Source organism: Melitaea cinxia, chromosome 4 (genome assembly GCF_905220565.1).
Source record: "Melitaea cinxia chromosome 4, ilMelCinx1.1, whole genome shotgun sequence".
Lineage (NCBI taxonomy): Eukaryota > Metazoa > Arthropoda > Insecta > Lepidoptera > Nymphalidae > Melitaea > Melitaea cinxia.
Window position 1 is genome coordinate 4,175,017 of NC_059397.1, and position 20,418 is coordinate 4,195,434.

General features: G+C 34.3%; 1 protein-coding gene across 1 annotated transcript in view; it reads right to left on the reverse strand.

The window, feature by feature from the left end:
* Positions 1 to 14,647, reverse strand: part of LOC123670152 (nephrin-like) — a 151,077-nt gene extending 136,430 nt beyond the window's left edge. Inside the window, exon 1 of the mRNA XM_045603660.1 lies at positions 14,572 to 14,647. Coding sequence (XP_045459616.1) covers positions 14,572 to 14,647 — 76 coding nt within the window. The remainder of the gene's footprint in view (positions 1 to 14,571) is intronic.
* Between the last annotated feature and the right edge of the window lie 5,771 nt (positions 14,648 to 20,418).

Below are 20,418 nucleotides of genomic sequence, written 5' to 3' on the forward strand. Positions count from 1 at the left end.
GCCTTGATAGGTTTATTTACAACGTGTTCGATCAAGAATACTAACACGACTGTAATCCTTTATTTTCTTTTGATTTTTTTTATCGACAATCAATGTGTTTAGGACTTACTAAAAAAATGTGTTTTATGTAGGTAGCTATTGTACTTAATACTATTTAGAGATTAAAACGCGATTTAAAAACATGATATAATTATCATTATCATTCTAAATGTTGGAATGAAACAATAATTACGTTGATAATACAAATGTATTAAAAATTTAACATAGAATTAAATATTTTGTTTAATCGAAATAAATTACACACAATAAGAATTTCAAACGAACAAATATTCTTAAAACGGAAGAATATACATTGGCTAGAGACTGCTTGAACAATATGTATGCAAAGTTAAATGGCTAATTCACCCTTTGAAAACATGTAGTTGCGAACATTCGCGATACAAAAGTGCACAACCAGGAAAAACAAGTGCAGATGAAGTCAGTTGGGAAAAGAATACTACAAAAGCGAAAGAACATTGAAAATGTACCTACCGACTTTGTAAAATACTTCGTTTCGTATTTCTCGACTAGTTTCTTTGAATGATGCTCGCGTTATTACTATGACCATTAGATTTATTTTCCGCAGACAAAATGTATTTTGTATGGTTTAGTGCAGAAAACGTTTTAACTTTTGATATCGCTCGGCGAGTTGCCACGAGTTTCGTACAATAGCGGCAATTCAAGAATATAATATTTATATATTGCAAGTGTTATGTATCCCGTCGTCTTGTTCCACAATGAACAATATCTATCTAAATCAAATGCTCATTCTCTTTTATTTTATTTCATAATCCTTATCGTATTTGCTATGTAATATTAATGTGTTTAATTTTATATCACTGCACGTTTTTAGGTTGCTTTATAAAATTGGTTCTCACTACCACAGCTTCGCTAGAACAGAAACATTTTACAGAGAAGTCTTGCTTCGTCTTTTATACTATATTATATTTATATATATTATAGTATACAAATTTATATTAATATTAAAAAAAAAACCTCTTTTATTATTTTTCCACAATAATCTGAGACTTAATAATAACATTCTGCAATTTTTACCTTTCCGTAATAAAAACTGAAATCAATGTTGACTGAACGCTTTATAAGACTTTATGACGTTGACTGTGTTTATTCATCGTTTATTTTTTCATAAACCTATCATGACGGTCGATGGGGAATAATTTTTATTTACTCCTCAGCTTACTTCTTTCGGTCGGGATACCGAAAATATGTTATTTTTTTCAACTCCTACCGGGCCCATTGGCTCACAGGGTAAATATTATTACTTTGTACGAACGACTAGGATAATGTACAGAACAGGTGGGCCTTTTGGGTATTCTTTATTAATAACTGTAACATCAATCTTTGAGCCCGAAAAAATAATACCAGCTCTATTATTTTTCGACTGCCTTATTCTTAAAAATAATAACATGTATCACATGTATATTATTTTGTTTCATACTTTGTATATCTACAGCAAATCACTTCTAAATATTCATTAAATACATAACTTCTCGAAGAACTATATTTACAACCTATTGATGAAAACTAAGATACAACCTCTCGAGAAACTATCGATCATTGATTAAAAATAGATACGAATAATCGATACAATTTTCTGACTTAATTTAAATATCTATTAAGTACACCGATAATACGAACCGTCTTACTAATTTCACAGGAGGACGATCTTAAATTATCGCCGCACATTCGACTTCGAGCGTCCCAATTCTCGAAAGCAATTTCGGTGTTTTCGATGAACATTACACGCTTTGCGGTGATACTCGCAATAAAACGAACCTTTTAATGGCACAGACCAATTGGAAATCGTTTGTCCGTGATGATTTAACAGATACTTGATCCGTTGAAATTGTTTGATATCCGCATGATGGATTTTGGGCGCGATTCATCTCTATGAAGGTCAAGAGTTTAATGAAACTTTGACAATGTCATATCAGGATTTGAATCTGAATTTGTGTGTGGCGGGGAATGGATTTTTATGTGATATAAAATACTGCCCACGTAGTTTGAGTTTTGTTGTTTATCGCAGTTGTAACATATATTTTTTTGCACAGAAATGCTTTTACGCACCCCGCCGACGAGGCTGGTGAGAGTGTTGGACTCCTGGCCAACCCAAACTACCCACTAAAATCCAGTGGTGCCCGTATCGCCATAGCGGGGCGCCACGGGATCGCTTTCGCATGCTACCGCGACGCCCCGACAGTTGGCCCTCCATGCACGGGCCGCCTTCGTTGATAGAGCGCCCACGGGCATTGTGAGCATTCCATCACACCGACGTCGAGTGGAGGGAATAGTGGTGCCCTTCTCCCACTCAATTGCGAAGGGTGAGCGCATAACGGCGTCTCCTTCCCCATGGTCGTCTTCTGCGGAGCGGGTTGACGTGAGCATCAGCCTCGCGCTGCCGCTCCGCAGCTTCCTTTAACGCCATGACCTTCTCGTAGAAAGAGGTTACGGCCAACTAGCACCTCTCGTTGCCAAGCAAGCTGCGGACCACGCTCGGCAGCGACAGATCTTCGCCTATTACGGCCACCAGGGCACAGCGCTGGGCCAAGCGACACAGTCCTCGAGAGTGTGACGCGCCGTATCACTTGGCCAGTCGTAACATATAATTTAATTCCTCATATCTCTTCTCAATAAAACACGCCAATAAACATAAAAACATTTACATATTAAAATTATTATATTCAAAGTAATAAAGCAAAGTAAAGGATTTTTTTCCTTATTCCTCATATTTTAATTATTTAATCATACTATACTTTTACTGAGGTAGGGTACAGCAGGAATTTCTGCTCAAAATATGGAGCAGCCCGACTGGGGTGGGGTACCTCGACCTTACAGAAGATCACAGCAAAATAATACGGTTTTCAAGCAGTATTGTGTTCCTGTTGGTGAGTAAGGTGACCAGAGCTCCTGGGGGGGGGGGGTGATTGGGGATTAGGTCGGCAGCGCGCTTGCGATGCTTCTGGTGTTGTAGGCGTCTATAAGCTACGGTAATCGCTTACCATCAGGTGAGCCGTACGCTTGTTTGCCGAGCTAGTGACATAAAAAAAAAATACTATATGATATATCTATATTAAAACACCAGCAGTTAAACAGCGGGATGAATTAAGCTCCAACTTTTTTCTTTAACACGAAAAGGTAAAAAAACAATCGCTTTTATAGATTGGTAGGTATCATCATCATTACAGCCTATACAGTCCACTGCTGGACATAGGCCTCCACAAGTTTACGCCAAAAATAACGTGAACTCGTGTGTTTTGCCCATAGTCACCACGCTGGGCAGGCGGGTTGGTGACCGCAGTACTGGCTTTGTCGCATCGAAGACGCTGCTGCCCGTCTTCAGCCTGTTTATTTCAAAGCCAGCAGTTGGATGGTTATCCCGCCATCGGTCGGCTTCATAAGTTTCAAAGTGGTTGTGGAACCTTGTTATCCCTTAGTCGCCTCTTACGACACCCACGGGAAGAGAGGGGGTGGCTAAATTCTTTAGTGCCGTAGCCACACAGCACATTTGGTAGATTGGTAGGTAGTTAAATTATTATTACAGTTTTATGGGATATTAATGACAGTTTGACATTTTGATAACAAGAAACGAAATAATTTTTCCATCTTAGTATATACCTATTGGTCTCACTCCAACGTGTTGCGCGCTTCTAAATATTTATACAAAGAACTTCGAATGCTACTAACACATAAATTTAGTTTAATAGTTTTTAAATACACAGAAACTTTAGGGATCTTACGATTAACGAAAATGTGAAAGCCTTTGCAGGTCGCTGTTAGGATAACCATAGTGCGGTTATAGTAGTTGTCGGTACTTAGCAGTCAAACGTTTATGGCAGCGGTTAAACATAACAGCGAGTGGAACGACAAGCATTAATAATAATACCCCAATATCAAGTGTTACTTCACTTCGTTTATGCTTCTTAAAAACAGTATCAAGGATATTTCCTTACCGTGAGTGTATGTCTAATAAAACTTATAACACACTACGTCCATAAATTTCTCTCCCTATATCCGACAAAAATCACGCACCTTTTTCCAGCCGGCCCCGAGCGAAGTAGTTCCTTCTCATGCAAAATACATATACAGCGCACGCAACCCCTCCGTTCCGATTTATTTTCAAAAGGAACAATGCGAAACAATAAAAAAGCGGCGTACGTGCGAACACGATTCTTGGTATCGTGTGACCTTCAGGATAATAAGTGACGGCTTCGCGGGAATTGAATTTATTGTCGTCATCGAGTCGTTTTATTATCGAAGTTTTGTTTTATGAGTTTATTAATTTATTCATGTGAAAATTTTGCTTTTAATCATCAACGTTTTTAGCTTTATATATTTCCTTACACACAATCATATAAATCATCGGATCAAGTAAAAAAGAATACATTATTTTAAATATGTCACAGATAAAGCACAGAATTAAGCTCTGATCCTACAGGTAGGAGACTACATGGGGAAAATGACCTATGCCCAGCAGACGGATATTACAGGCTGAAGCGTAAAAGTGCTGTCCCATAGAAGATACATAGTGATCTTCCGACGTCTAAACAAAAGCGTTTTTTGTGTGTGTGTGAAGAATAGTTAGCACTGAGTATTTAACGCTTCTCCACAGTTTGTAGGAGAGACATCTTAGTTTCATCTTGCTAAACTTTCTTTTCTATACCTAATCAAATTTGCTTTAAAAATATAGTACCCCAAAAATCTCGATGGTATTGGCTGCAATAAATAATTTATCGTTCGTCTGTTCCTAACGTAAGCAACTTGATGCTTGTGTTATAGGTAACAGTCGACTGGTACAGTTACATTTTTTTTCGATAAACATACTTATACATAATATATGTGTAAATAAATATATATATTACGCACACACTCGGGGTGGGAATCGAACTCACAACCCCCGGAGAGGAAAGAGGGTCACTTCAAACTGCGCCAACGGGCTAGTCAATCAATACTATTGTGTATAGTTTTAATTATTTTTTGGCCCGCGATCTCTACTTGTATTATATCCATTAAGCAATGCAAGTGCAGCAGTTAGTAGTGGACACATATGAAGATTCAATTTACACTTCTCATTATTTGTACTTCATTATATTAAACACTCGACAAAGGTACTTCGTCCTTGAATGTATCTATATTATTAAACTATGATTCTACTTCTAATTATTTGAATATTAATTATACCATAGTTAAAATAAAAATTGAAAATCCACCTAAAATATCACATACATGGATCTAATTTTCCTTTGGTGATACAATTATAGTGACAGGTGCGGAAAAATTATGTCCGACGTTTTTATGAGATCTTTACAAAGAATATTTAGATGACTAACTAAAAACTCCACTTTATACACTCGTAGGAATTTTCAGAATTGTACAGTGAAAAAACACCCGACCCGTCCGTACGAAAACATTTTTCGATATAAAAAGCGTTACTCCTTGTGTATATTATCAAAGGCGGCATACCTCGCCTTGCTCAAAGGCTCGCATTCTTGACAATCTGAGGCGGCATTCCAACCGAGATTTAACTACGCCATAATTTTACTTAGCGCTGCACTGGCAGTAGCACCCTCCGTTTTTACTCGCACTTTTGATTACACCAATTCTCATCGGTGTAACACAGTTGTCAAGTTCTTTATTAATTCTCAGTAAAATGAGAATGGTTGCGAACGTAGCGGAAAATACGACGAGGAAAATGATGTAAAGGGAAATATTCAATGGTTTAATATTGCCGAATATAAAATCATTTTACTTTCTGTTCTGAGAGTAATCTTTCGCCTCGATCGAGATCAGTTTTATGATATGCTTTACTGATTGTTATACGTACACGTTTTTATGCGATAACTTTAATATTAGATCAGTGCTGAAGCCTTTGAAAATGGTAAAAAGTGATAAAAATAGAACAGGATAAAACCCCTTAAGAAAAGTAAGACAATATAACAAAAATAAAAGGAAAAATTAATTTACGGGTGTTTTGAGGTCAGGAAGTGGGGAGGAGGGGAGATTTTAAGGTTGAAAAAGGTTCTTCTGGTGTTGCAGACGTCTATAAGCCACGGTAGTCATTTACCATCAGAAGAGCCGTACGCTAATTATATACAAAAAGATATTTTTATAATAACTTGAATTTTGACCGCAGTTTTGTCTTTTGGGCTGGCTTAGTTTGCCGCACCGAAGACGTTGCTGCCCGTCTTCGGTCTGTGTATTTGAATACCAGCAGTTGGATGGTTGTCCCGCCATCGGTCGGCCTGATAAGTTCCAAGGTGGAAATGGAACTAAATTATCCCTTAGTCGCCTCTTACGACACCCACGAGAAGACAGGGGGTGGCTATATTCTTTACTACCGTAACCACACAGTATAACAACAAAAACAAGCTTTAAATAGTATTTAAAATAAATAAATAACATTTTAGGAGTGCGAGAACAGGGTGTTAAAGTTCCTCTTCCGCCATTGAAAAGGGAGGATCTTCCGACCAGGCGGATATTGTGCCTGGCGGGCTAACGCCCCGATGGTTGTTATCAGGTTCTTGTATACATGTTAAATCTTCGGATAACTTTGATATGGCGATGTCAACTACATCAGTCTAGTTTATATGTCTCGAGATAGATGCCGCCACAACTTAAAATGTATGAACTTTTGTCACAATAACTTCAACACATATTTTGAATTTATAAGACGCGGAGCAATTCCTAATTAATCTCAAATCATTTTCATTCTAAGGAAACAGTCCTTTGCTAAGCATTATATTTACAAGTTCTTATTTAAGCGAAATATTCTCATAAATAATCCAATTACATGAATCTTCATACAGAATTTCCTTAGAACAAAGCTGATTTCTCATTAATCCTCCGAGCCAATATTGTTCTCCAATTACGTAAAAAATGTCGTGAACTTGTAAATAATATTTTAGAAGTACGAGAATGCTCCACAGTAATTTCTCTCTTTGACATCTTTTCTAAGTTACAGTTAAAGTAATATCTAATTGTAAAATCATTAACTTTATTAATGTAGATGTTTGCTTAATGTTTTATTCAAAGTTTTACTAATCTTTGATTAAAATTGTTTCCATTTGTAAAATTAGAATGCTAGAAAATAATAATTAGATTTAAATTACGGTTCGTTTTTTTTTTGTAACTGTCATTTAATAAATTGATACGAAGTAAACAATTTTTGTAATTATTTTAATGAATGAAACGTTTCTAGCGCACACTTTTACAAGTCTTTATTTATTTATAAATCTAATCATGCTCCTTTTAAAGTTAGCGGTTTCACCATTCTATGTAGCGAAATCATGAGAAATTTAGGTGTCATCTTCGAGAAACTTCTCTTTTGGGGTCCGCGTTGTTGGGTCTCTCCGCAGATTGCGTAATATACTACCCATTCCCACAGAAATCGCTCTTGCATATAGTCTCTCATTACCAATTCTTGATTATGCTAACACTTGCTATCTTGACATCACAGAGGAGCAGATTTATATTATTATCTGACGTACTCAGTGTTCGCCAACTATATATACTAAACACAGTGCTCAAACAACATTCTATGACTCGCTATGATCCTTTTTTAAATAACAACAAACGATGCAAATATAAAGTCTGCACCTCAGATACCCGTTGGTCCACCGCTTTCTCAAGGAGGTTTTTTGGTTTTATGGGCTGTCATCTATATAACAAGATAAACAGGTTGATCAACATATATCCGCTTACTAAATATGAATGTAAAAAAGCTATAGTAAAATGGCTTAAAGATCTAGACTACAATGAGACTGAGAAGTTGTTACTGGTCCTCAGCTAATACTAAGCACTCTAACACGCGTATACACATATTATGTTCTTTGCCACACATACATGTACATATACTAAGACCTACCTATACATTAACACATTTACTACATACACTTACACATTCATGCATTAAAAAATACATACACTAACCCATACATACACCATGACACTAAAGTGTGAGTATATTTAATAATTTTATTGATCAAATTCGTTCCGGATGTGGAGGGACTGGCAATCTGTAATACAGGTCTCCTAGTACAGTCGCCAGTCTCTCACACAGATTGTGTTTCGTTATGTTGAAATTTGTATTTTGTTTTGTGTGAGAGAAAATAAAATAAATATTTATTATTATTATTATTATTATATGTTTGAGTGCATACAGAAATTATATATAAGATTTATGGTTGGTCTACGCAAATATGATCATATTTCCGAATTTCACTAAAAACTCAAATGGCTCCCAATTCGCCTTTGCAGGAATACTCATATCATTAACCTTCTTTACTCTATTTTATTTATACCTGTTATCCCATTCTATGTGCTGTGTGGCTACGGCACTAAAGAATTTAGCCACCCCCTCTCTTCCCGTGGGTGTCGTAAGAGGCGACTAAGGGATAAAACAATTCCACTACCACCTTGGAACTTAAGAAGCCGACCGATGGCGGGATAACCATCCAACTGCTGGCTTTGAAATACACAGGCCAAAGACGGGCAGCAGCGTCTTCGGTGCGACAAAGCCAGTACTGCGGTCACCAACCCGCCTGCCCAGCGTGGTGACTATGGGCAAAACACATGAGTTCACGTTATTTTTGGCGTAAACTTGTGGAGGCCTATGTCCAGCAGTGGACTGTATAGGCTGTAATGATGATCCCATTCTAACTAAAGGAATAATTTCAGATTGAAATTCTCTGATGATTTCCATGAACGTTGGTTCATCATTCAGTCAATAATTCGCTCACGAACAAATGGTCACAATTGCAACAACCAGTGCTATTATTACTCTATCAACGCGTTGTCGTTATTAAATGTGTTACATGAAATTTACCTTGCGATATCTTGCAGTAATTATAACTAAATAAAAAGATTGTCTTACCTAATAAACGATACACCCTAAAATATATCCGCGTAGTACTATTTCGCTCTAATATGTTAATATTGACTAGCATCACGCCATGAATATAACATAAATTAACAACAGTTGGGATCTAACAAAATAATGACAAACGGCGGTGATATTAAGATGTAATGACGTGTGCATTATTAAATATGATGAAATTACAGGATTTATTAAATCTTATTTATGAATGATATAAAAATGAAACTATAAAACAGAAGATACTAACGTCTTGTGCACACAACACTGTAAGCAACGGGTGTACTCTAAAACTACCTAAGTTCGTAATAAACTTGCCTTTATTTTAAAAATGTTATCAAGACTAATCTACAGCCGTAAACTTTGGGGATATGAGATGATTTTATAAAAATTTACTATGTAAGGAAACTTGAATATTTGTTATACGAAACTAACTAGGGCCAAGCGTATATTTTATAAAATAAAACCATACAGAGACCGTTAAAAGAGATAAGGTAGCATGACCTTAATCCACGCTGTTTTTTTTTTCCATCAGTAAATATGAAAATGTTTAATCGAAACATAGAATAAAAAATGTAAAGAGATCGATTCAAAACACTAAATATTCTATAATTAATGTATAAATCGCTGTGGGTAATCTTGAAACTAAAAAATAGATATATCCATGTTTTTTTTAAATATAATAAATAAACGGCCAAATCACATCAGCCTATCGCAGTCCACTACCGGACCTAGGCCTCCACAAGTTCGAGCCAAAAATGGCGTGAACTCATGTGTTTTGCTCATAGTCACCACGGTGGGCAGGCGGGTTGGTGACCGCAGGGCTGACTTTGTCGCACCGAAGATGTTTCTGCCCGTCTTCGGCCTGTGTATTTCAAAGCCTTAGCCTTAGCCTTAGCCTAGTTAGATGGTTATCCCGCCATCGGTCGGCCTTTTAAGTTCCAAGGTGGTAGTGGAACCGTGTTATCCCTTAGTCGCCTCTTACGGCACCCGGGGAAGAGAGAGGGGGACGGCCAAATAATGTCTCTAAAATAAATTATGACTTCAAATATTCTACTATTATAATAAACTAGCATATAGATATAGCCTTCCTCGGGAAATGGACTGTTCAACACAAAAAGTAATTTTCAATTCAACGTAGTAGCTCCTGGAATAAACGCGCTTCAACAAACAAAAAAAAAACAAAATGTTCCGCTTTTTAATATTAGTATAGATAAATGCTAAACATTTAAAATGAATGTTTATTTTAAAAAAAAAATTTTTGGGTTCTGCCTATTATTAATATTAATGGGTTATAAAATTGTTTATGTCCAAAAAATTATTATAAAGATAAATAGTTTGTAGACTTTGAAATGTTCATGTCACAATTTTCTGGTTATATTTTATGCTTAGTGATAAATACAATAAATAGGCTTTAATATGTTACACCAGGCCTTAAGTAACTATAAGCATCAAATGTTAAACACTAAATGAGTAACAAAAACCCCGTATTATTCTAGACCATTAAATAAAATTGAACTCAGAAATAGTAGCATTAATTATTTATACATAATAATTGAGTTTCTAACATTTAAATAATCCTTACAGTAACTACTTACAAAACAACAATGCAAAAGTCATGCTAATGAAAATAAGCACGATAGTACAAGTATCTTGTAAATATTCAGCTGCGATCTAGCGCTTAATAGAAACATACAGCTTTGAAATTTGTATTCAAAAGTGGTCGAGAAATTGTAGTGGTTTAATAAAATATGTAAAAATTGTTCAAATTGTTTAAATGGATTCTCGTTCAATGCCTTTTTTATGTTTCGAACTTTGACCGAAATATTTTTAATCACTTCGATTCTTTTATATTAACAATACAAGTTCGTTGATCCGCTACTTGAAATCGATGTTATTAAATAATGTGTCATCGTGTTAAACTACAATATTTATAAGGGACTTTAATATGAATTATATAGGTTGTTTTCAACTATTAAATCAATATCATCATTATTAATCAATTCAATTATTAATCGCTACTAGTCCCATAGTTACCGATTCCCATTTCAGATGGTATCACCCCAACTTAACCAACAGGTATTTTAATGTTGCAACAAACGGTTATAGATTAATATTCTAAATGTCAAAAGTTAATCGGGTGTTACATTAGGGCCAGTTCCGTTCAATGTTTTCATCAATGACTTGCCTAAATACTTTATAAATTCCATACCCTAGTGTATTCTGACGATTTTAAGACGACACGGAAACATATAAAATATCCCTTATTGCTTTAACGTGACTTTATTCTTTAACGTGATTATATTCAGTTGATATAAAAACAAAGACATGGAAAATAAACCCTAGTTATTTCCACAATTATTTTATCAGTGGCTTGTGGTTGAACGTTAAATTTGACGAAATATGATACACTCAAGTTGGTCATTTTTTGACGAAATTGAAAACAGCAGTATCAAGACTATATCGAATTAAAGTAATAAATGTGTACACAATACAAAAAAAATCAGCTTACCTTCGCTTCTCTAGATAAAAGTGCAAAAAAAATGTAGACACCATAACGTTAATCAGATCAGTATGGTTGTATCTAACTTCTATATACAAAAAATATACTCATCAAGTTACATATAATCTTCAAAAAATTAGTTCCATTATAATTAAGTAAAATTAATTAGTTACTTGCCCGCGAAAATGTTATTAAATTACGCTATTTCATACCATGATAAACACAAGAAAAAATTATATTTCATGAAATAAAAAAAAATACTTTAAATTTACGTACAGGCTGAAACGTTTCGGTGCTACCCAACATTCATAAAAGCTTACAGCAAAGCTCTGTGTCAACGCAAAATAAAACAGGTGGCCTACTTTACACCGCGTAATTAAATTGGTATGACATGTTTTATACATTGAAACTATAACTTTACTGAAATAATATAATTGTTTTACATTCATTGAAATAGCATTGCATATTATAGGTATTATGTCAGATACGACGAACTTAATAAATGTACCTATTAAGCTTTCAATTATATTCGCGTGTACCGTTTTATCGTCATTATTCTGTATTTATTGCTGTAATATGATTTTATAAATATTGAAAAATCAGATTATTTTTATACGTATCATATTTTTGCTAAGCTGTCGGAGTTTTTTTTTATACAACTAGGTCGGCAAACAAGCGTACGGCTCACCTGATGGTAAGCGATTACCGTAGCTTACAGAAGCCTGTACCACCAGAAGCATCGCAAATGCGTTACCGACCCTATCTCCAACTCCCCACAAGAGCTCTGGTCATCTTACTCACCAACAGAAACACAACACCGCTTGACAACAGTATTATTTAGCTGTGATCTTTTGTAAGGTCGAGGTACTACCCCAGTCGGGCTGCTTCATATCTTGAGCAGTAAATTTCCAACTGTGCCCTACCTCATTTGGAGTTATTTAACTGTTTGAAACATCGTCCACGTATTATCCAAACATTGAAATACTTACAGATCATTTTTGCACTATGCAGTAAAACTAATCGGTGGTAACTTCAAAACTAAAGTTTATTTTACAAAACTATTCGTATTGAACGAAAATGTCGTTATGAAGCAACATAGGAAATTGTAATAAGTAATGCTTGAAATTTTGCATATATAGATATGCAAAATTTCATGCTGCTATATACATGCTGCGGTGACATTGACAGACAGTCACAGTACACACGGGACATAGTCTCAAGAGAAATTTCCAAACATGTACATTAGTCAACCTGCATCGTTGTGGCGTGGTATATCATCGTTGTAAGCAAATCGTAATACGATGTTATGGCTGTCTTATTTTTATTCTTTTAAGTTTTGCGATGCCAATAAACATCTTTTTTTTTTGTTTAAAACTTATGTCAGCGTAGTCAGCATTAATTTGTTAAGTCTTTAACTTACTTAACAGGGCGTTAAATTTTAAATATTTATCGAAGTAGGCGTTGAAAGTGTGACGAACACCGTAAAACCTTGATATTGAAAACAAAAAATTCATAAGTGTATTGTTCTAAGACAAAGTGTGAAGTTAAAAGAGTGTGAAGTTTTTTCCTCATGTCCTTCTTTTTGATATGAACTTCGAATAATTTGTAAATATTATCTCTATAAGTGATCTTTTATTTATTTATTTCTTAAGGAGTACGGAAATATTTTAGAATATAGTAATGAAAGAATTATTAAAATAAAAGAATACTGTAAGCTGTAATACTGTAGCTAGGTAACACGATAATTAAAAGTAATATTTTAAAACGCAGGCCCACCACACCCACCACATTCTTACTGCGAATGTAAGTTTGTATGAAGTATATTCATTTACAATTTTGTTTTTAGTTTATACATAATATTGCTTTATGATTTCCTATAGCATTTTAAAAAATATATTTTATGTATTTTTTTCTTAGGCTGTACGCCTGTGTGTTAGCCATAGAACAGAAGATATCTGTACAAAACACCAATAATAATAATAATAATACACTTTATTGTACACCAAAGACAGAAATGATACATATCAAAGAGAGAAAAAAAATATTGACAATATATTCATTAGGTACAAAGGGCGGCCTTATCGCTAAAAAGCGATCTCTTCCAGGCAACCTTAGGGCAAAGGAAATGGTCTAGCGTCAACATAGGTGTACAAGTTACAACAAATTTATTATAAATATTCAAACAATTAAACATATACATACATACACACATACATAAATAGATACATAAATACATACATACGTACTGACATATATACATATACACCCACGTACATGCATACATACATATGAATACATATACATACATTATAATTATGAATTACTTGTTTATTATTGAGTTTGAAGAAAATGCTTCCAAACAGTCTTTTTAAAAAGTGCAGGTGTTTGTATACGTCTGATATTCAAGGGCAAGGTATTCCATAAGCGAGAGGCTTGAACTGTAAAAGATTTATCATAAAAGGAAGAGGAGTGAGAAGGAATTTCAAGAAGAAAATTACTGAACGAAAACAACGTTCATGAGAATCACCAAGGAATTCGAAACGTTCTTTCAGATAGGAAGGGGTAAAAGGATTAAATAAAATGGAGTAAAGTAGGGTAAGGATATGAGTATTCCTGCGAAGGCGAATTGGGAGCCACTTGAGTTTTTTGCAAAATTCCGAAATATGGTCATATTTGCATAGTCCAAATATAAATCTTATACATACATTCTGAATGCGCTCAAGTTTATTAAGCTGCTCCTCTGTAATGTCAAGATAGCAAGTATCAGCATAATCAAGAATTGGTAATAGGAGACTATGTGATTCACCAAGTGATTTGATATTATAAAATTCATGTGACTAAAATTTATTTCACCTAAATCGGAAGTGATAGATGAATACTTAATCAGTTTTGGTAAATAGCACTGGAAGAGTTTATTACATTCTATTTTAGATACCTATTAGGATTATTATAATATTACATTTCCAAGTTTAAGTGTTAATAGCAGAAATATTGTTACTTCAAATACATTTTGAAATGTCCGTAATGAAAACAATACAAACACGAACATTTAGTCAGAAATTACTTCATTAAAACGAACAGATACGTCCTCGTGGGCTAGAGAACTATAATTTATATTCAAGTTTAATTATGAACTGACCTGCTATATTGAAGCTGCCGATGATCAAGGTCCATAGGGAGAGCACTCGCGTCGAGCTACGGAGCGAACACTCCATTTTATGCTTCTTAATTATTACTGCACTGCACTGATGTTTGATTACATTTTTTCATTCATCTCTTTTATTCAACCTGAAACCAAATGAATAATAATGAATTAATATGAGTCATAATTTAGAACATGAGATAGTGGATAGAATTGTTATTCAATTTGATACACACCATAAGTACACGCAGTAAATAATTATTCTTAGGTTCAAACTAATATTTACATATGTAATTATTATTTTAACAGATGAATAATTATGTTTTTTCAAAAGTATTTTAAACAGTTCCTTCATCAATCATCATTTCAGCATATCGCAGTCCACTGTTGTACATAGGCCTCTCCAATTTCGCGCCAAAAATGGCGTGAAGTCATGTGTTTTGCCCATAGTCGCTACGCTGGGCAGACGGGTTGGTGACCGCAAGGCTGGCTTTGTCGCACCGATGACGCTGCTGCACATCTTCGGCCTGTGTATTTCAAAGCCAGCCGTTGAATTGTTATCCCGCCATCGGTCAGCTTTTTAAGTTCCAAGGTGATAGTGGAACTGTGTTATCCCTTAGTAGCCTCTTACGACACCCACGACGGGAAGAAAGGGGTGGCTATATTCTTTGCTGCCGTAACCACAAGCGCGTTTTTAGTAACTTTGAAAGTCGAAATATCTTAACATATAACTTGGAATAAATTAAAGTCTTTTCTTCGCGTCTTCTACTAAATATTGATTATTTTGCTAAGATTTATTATTAAAACAATCATTATACAAAATAATGCTACGAATCGTGTTTCTTAATAATATTTTTTAGACTGAAATAATATTATTTAACTATAGAGCAAAACAGTAACTCAAACTGCATTAGTCGTTCAGTTTATATATAAAAATGGTAACTAAGACCTACAATATGATTAAAAGCCTCTACAACTTTAATATTTCTGCCCGCAGTCGAACTCGAAGCGAGCGTTACTACTTTATATAAATTTTATACACGTCACAACATTGCGAGCACTTGTCAGGTCACTTTACAGAAATAGTTTTCAAGAGCCGACACAGTAAGAAATATCTCAAATGGAATAAGATACTATTTTCAACTACCACAGACATTTTCGAGAGAGTACAGTATTTTATATATATATATATATATATATATATATATATATATATATATATATATAAAATATTTTAACTGAGGTAGGGCACAGCAGGAATTTCCTGCTCAAATTCTGGAGCAGCCCGACTGGGGTAGTACCTTGACCTTACAGAAGATCACAGCAAAATAATACTGTTTTCAAGCAGTGTTGTGTTCCTGTTGGTGAGTAAGGTGACCAGAGCTCCTGGGGGGTTGGGGATTGGGTCGGCAACGCGCTTGCGATGCCTCTGGTGTTGCAGGCGTCTATAAGCTACGGTAATCGCTTACCATCAGGTGAGCCGTACGCATGTTTGCCGACCTAGTGACATAAAAAAAAATAAAAAAAAAAAAATATATATATATATATATATATATATATATATATATATACGACGAATAAAAAAATATTAATTTACCTATTAATCGAAGTTCATTATTTTACCACTACGAGGACATCGTATAAAGTCAATTTTGTTCTTTCACAAAAAAAAAACTTGATACAAATTAACAATCGTTTAATTGCCATTTTCAAACGCAGCTGTTCGAAATTTATCGCTTCGTTAATTTCACGATTTTGTAAGAACATTAACTCGACTTAATAGATAAGCTGAAGACTGAAGGCGATCAATCTTCATATTTCCCAAACAACAACTGACACAGAACGTTCGTCTCGCTAAGTGCTACTAACGATCCGATTTCTTAGAGGAATAACGTTAAAATATACCGAGAAATAGTAAATTTCACTTAATTGACCGAACCTTTTACGTTGATAACGCTGAAGCTTTCGTTGGGTTTGAAAATACCCATCGTTCTAATGAAAAACGATTACTGTCGCTTTACTTAAGAGGCGTCAAAGACAAAATTTTCTTTTACAATATAGACACTTATTTTGTTTTAATATCCTCGTCATTAAAACCTGTCTGTTATATTAAAATAGTATATAATTGATGTTATGTATTTCCAAACTTAAATGACTCAAATGACGTCTACTTTTTATATAATTTATGGCATTTTCAGTCATTTTTTTACTTTTACACTCTCGCCTGAAAATAAATATTTACAAGAAAAACTGAATAAATAAGATATATAACATAATTTTATAATTTATAAATAAATAATATAATTTTCATATTTTATTTTAAAAGTTTGTTAATTAGTTATACTTTTCAGTTCTTATTTTGACGTAATGAATTTTTTTTACTTCAGACTCAACGGTTTACAGGACCTTTTCATGTGTCGAGGATTAAGAAACACACGCACACATAATACACACGCACAAATGCCCAGATCACGACAAATATATTTATATATATATATATATATATATATATATATATATATATATCTCCAATACAATATACAAATGCCTGTGATGACCTGGGATTGAACCCGCAACCGCTAGGGCTACTTTCTTACGTTCATACGATTTACATACTCTTAGTATTTACATGTTCATTGGTACATATAGAACGGCCTTGCCTAGAGTTGTCACCGGATATTACGAAATATGGTTAGATTATTAATTTCAATAATTTTAATAGATACCACTTATGTGGAGTACAACAATAAGATATAGCCAAGGTCGCAATTAAATAGGCATTTAGTACGTTAATAATAAATACTACAAAATTTTTAATTACTGCAATTTACTAATACACGAAACACGAACAATTTAAAAATAATCGCTTAATAGCTTTTCGAACGCAAAATCTAACAACTTATTGATAAAACAGTTAACCCAGAAGAACCCACAACCATAAAATACGGTAAATAAATATCTGAACGCAAATAAAACTTTGCTTCGTAAAAGAGTCAATTTAATTAAAAAAATATCATTCCAAAAGTGGCACTTAGTGGCACCTAAATTTTATGTAATTCTCTTCACAACTCATTAGGTTAATAGTAGAAAAAAATTACAAGCTAGGACCATTCGGGAAACATATTTAAAAAACTTAAGTATTTAACCTTTGAATAAAATAAATAATATGTTGAAGGTAGTTAGAAAAAAACTTGTTTCTAAAGATACTAAGCAATATAATACCAAGTTACTAATAAACATTAATTACACATACCTGGTGCATAAAGGTCCATTGTATAAAAAAGTTCAGTTTCACTTAATCTTGTTTCAAATAAAATATAAATTTCAATTGTTTTTCGCAGCAAACCGTATAGAACAAAGACGATCTAAACGAGACGGTAAAATGACGATTGATTGATATGTTTAACGAAGCAAGAGTGAATGAAAGTTTACGGTATATCATTCATTATGTCCTTATCTATGACTATGTAGCAAAATTTTCTAATATTTATAAATTTTGAATTTTTGAATTTTGACCAGCTTTTTGGGTCAAATCACCCTCTGTGCGCCAGCGCAACAGCCACAAACCAGTGCTGTGACCTTTGCGCCAACGCGTCGTCGAATATATGAAGATGTGTTAAGTTATTAGATATATATATATTAAGTTAGGAAAATATCGTATCTCCTAAGAGTAAACCTTAAACACACGTTCTAGAAGGTCTCGAAGCATTGCTGTTATATTGTTCATACTTCTGAATGACTTATATAGAACAATGAGATATGAATTAAGATAAACACTCTAAAATAGCTTAACATTAACGAAGTGATAATCTGCGTAAGTAACAGTTATTTTTTGTCATTTCCTTTGTAAGAAATTGTTTTGTTTATTGTGTTTATAAATTTTTGTACATTGTTTTTCAATTTTTCCTTTTATAACAAAGTCACTTAATAAAAGGTTCGAAATAAAGTGTCTTAAACGAAATCAGAGGTTCGTGTCTATTAGCGAAAACGTTTTTATAAATCAAACGAATTTCTTGTACTTTTTTTTTCATGACATGATTTTATTTTGAGAATTTTGATTATCATTTTAAAAAATGTTTTTGCATTTAGTATTTATTTCGAATAAATTTTCAGGAACTCTACAGCAGAACTTCTGCTAAACCATATTTTTTTCATATATGTATAAAGTGGGTATACTTTTTAATATTTACCAAAAAAAAGTTGAGATAAACATAAAATATTGTAACAGTTTTTATTCATACAAATAAATAAAATTGAATTATTTGTCTGTGATTTCAAAATACCTATGTTTTTAATGTGCATATTTACATGATACTAAGGCACGACAGTGAATGATATCAAAAGTTTTGTCTGTCTCTCTGTATTTCTGTTTTTCCGATCCGAAGATAGAGGAGGTTGTGAAGCAACATATAAACTACTTCTATACCGGTTTTGTTACCAAAAAAACACCTCGTTGACCCCACGAGAGTACCTACCGCCTAGGTACCCGCCTACCCGCCTATAATATATATATTTCTATTAAAATTCAAAAATGACATAAAAGGGGACACATGTCAACATATAATTTTTATCCCATAATGCCCGTGGGATTAGAAATAATTGTGTTTGCTCGCAAACGAAAAGAAAACCATTTCAGTTACATACACAAGTAATACAACGTAAGTTGACGAAAAAAAAAATAACAAACGCACTAGTCGTCACTACTATTTGCGAGGGTTCCACTCGATTTCTCTGGGATCCCATCATCAGATCCTGGTTTCTTTACTATGGTACCATCCTTGGGATATCTCCTTTCCAACAAAAAGAGAATTATCAAAATCGGTTCATAAACGACGAAGTTATCTCCGAACATACATATATATATATATATATATATATATATATATATATATATATATATATATATATGACGGCAGCCACCTTATTTAACAGTTTTGAGAGACGGCGGCTAGATGGCGCTAGTGGAACGTGCACCGGACGCATCATTATCGACAGTACAATATTGTAACGGTTCTCCCCGCCAAGCGATCGCCTTTATAAGGAGCCGCGCTTTTGAGTCGACACGCATTTCAAACGGATGCGTCTTGGTGCACGGACCACTGTCTCTCGACAGTCAGTACTGCACGGTTATTGGACGTTGGAACGTTGTATAATTAGTACTGTCCTTATTGCGGTGGGTGCGTGGAACCCTGTCTCTGACAGTCAGTACAGCCCTATGTGACCGCCCTCACTGTCATATTTTGTAATTGTTTAATTTATTATATTTCATTTCTGTATTTCTAGATTTAAGATAACCGATTGTTCGACTGAAATAAATTTGTATAATACCTTATCTGAGTTTTCCTTCTGATGTCTGGGCCGAATCCGACATCAGAAGTGGGATTGGATTTTCCGCCCACGTCTGACACCTCGTCACAAAATATGCAAGAAAATATTCCGCTACCCTCAAATAGTTTAGAAGCATTTCTTTCAAAATTAACCGATGCTTTACTACCCCGTTCCAATGCACCACCACATCCTGTCACGGTATTGGTGCCGTTTGATCCTGATGACCCGAATTCTGACATAGAGGGATGGTGTCGCCTGTCAGACGCCATAATTAGTAGCAAAAATTTGAAAGGCGTAGATTTAATCATGACGCTGACCCATTGTCTACGAGGCCGTGCAGCCACGTTATTGACCAAAATACCTCCCAGTCAATATAAATGGGAAGATATACAGGAGACTTTAAAAGCTCAGTTCTCTCGTCCTATGCTGATTCAGGATCACTTTGACAGTATCCTTAAATTTCAAATTAACACTAATGAGACCCCCGCTCAAGCATGTTTACGACTTTGGCAATTA